The following is a 321-nucleotide window of genomic DNA, read 5'->3' as shown; positions in this document are numbered from 1 at the left end:
TGTCTCTCTGCTCGTAAACGGAGTGGAGCTTCTGGATGAGGAAGGCTTTATCTGCCCCTTCCTGCAAGGGCAGAGGGGTTGCAGTGAGCAGCCGTGGGACGTGCTCTTGCGTGCCCAAGGTGGCAGAGCTGCCAGGGCAGAGCTCTGCCAGGGCAGAGCCCAAACGGGTCAGTCCCGGGGCTCACGCACGTTGGCGATCTGCTCCCTCAGCAGGCGCATGATCCTCCGCTGGCCCTTCACCACCTGGACGGTGAAGTAGATCACAGCTCTGCAACGACAGGCAGGGCAGGGCTGTGGCCGGAGGGGCAGGGGGCGGGGGGG

General features: G+C 65.1%; 1 protein-coding gene across 1 annotated transcript in view; it reads right to left on the bottom strand.

The window, feature by feature from the left end:
• Positions 1 to 4: 4 nt before the first annotated feature.
• The window catches only part of TMC6 (transmembrane channel-like 6), a gene marked incomplete at both ends in the record, with an annotated part of 3,900 nt that continues 3,583 nt past the window's right edge, over positions 5 to 321 (bottom strand). The window contains 2 exons of the mRNA XM_008937158.1: positions 5 to 61; positions 190 to 268. Coding sequence (XP_008935406.1) covers positions 5 to 61; positions 190 to 268 — 136 coding nt within the window. The remainder of the gene's footprint in view (positions 62 to 189; positions 269 to 321) is intronic.

This window comes from Merops nubicus, unplaced genomic scaffold (genome assembly GCF_000691845.1).
Source record: "Merops nubicus isolate BGI_N331 unplaced genomic scaffold, ASM69184v1 scaffold30413, whole genome shotgun sequence".
In the NCBI taxonomy this organism is placed as follows: Eukaryota; Metazoa; Chordata; class Aves; order Coraciiformes; family Meropidae; genus Merops; species Merops nubicus.
The sequence above is the reverse complement of the archived record's forward strand: the minus strand, read 5'-3'. Positions and strand labels throughout refer to the sequence as shown.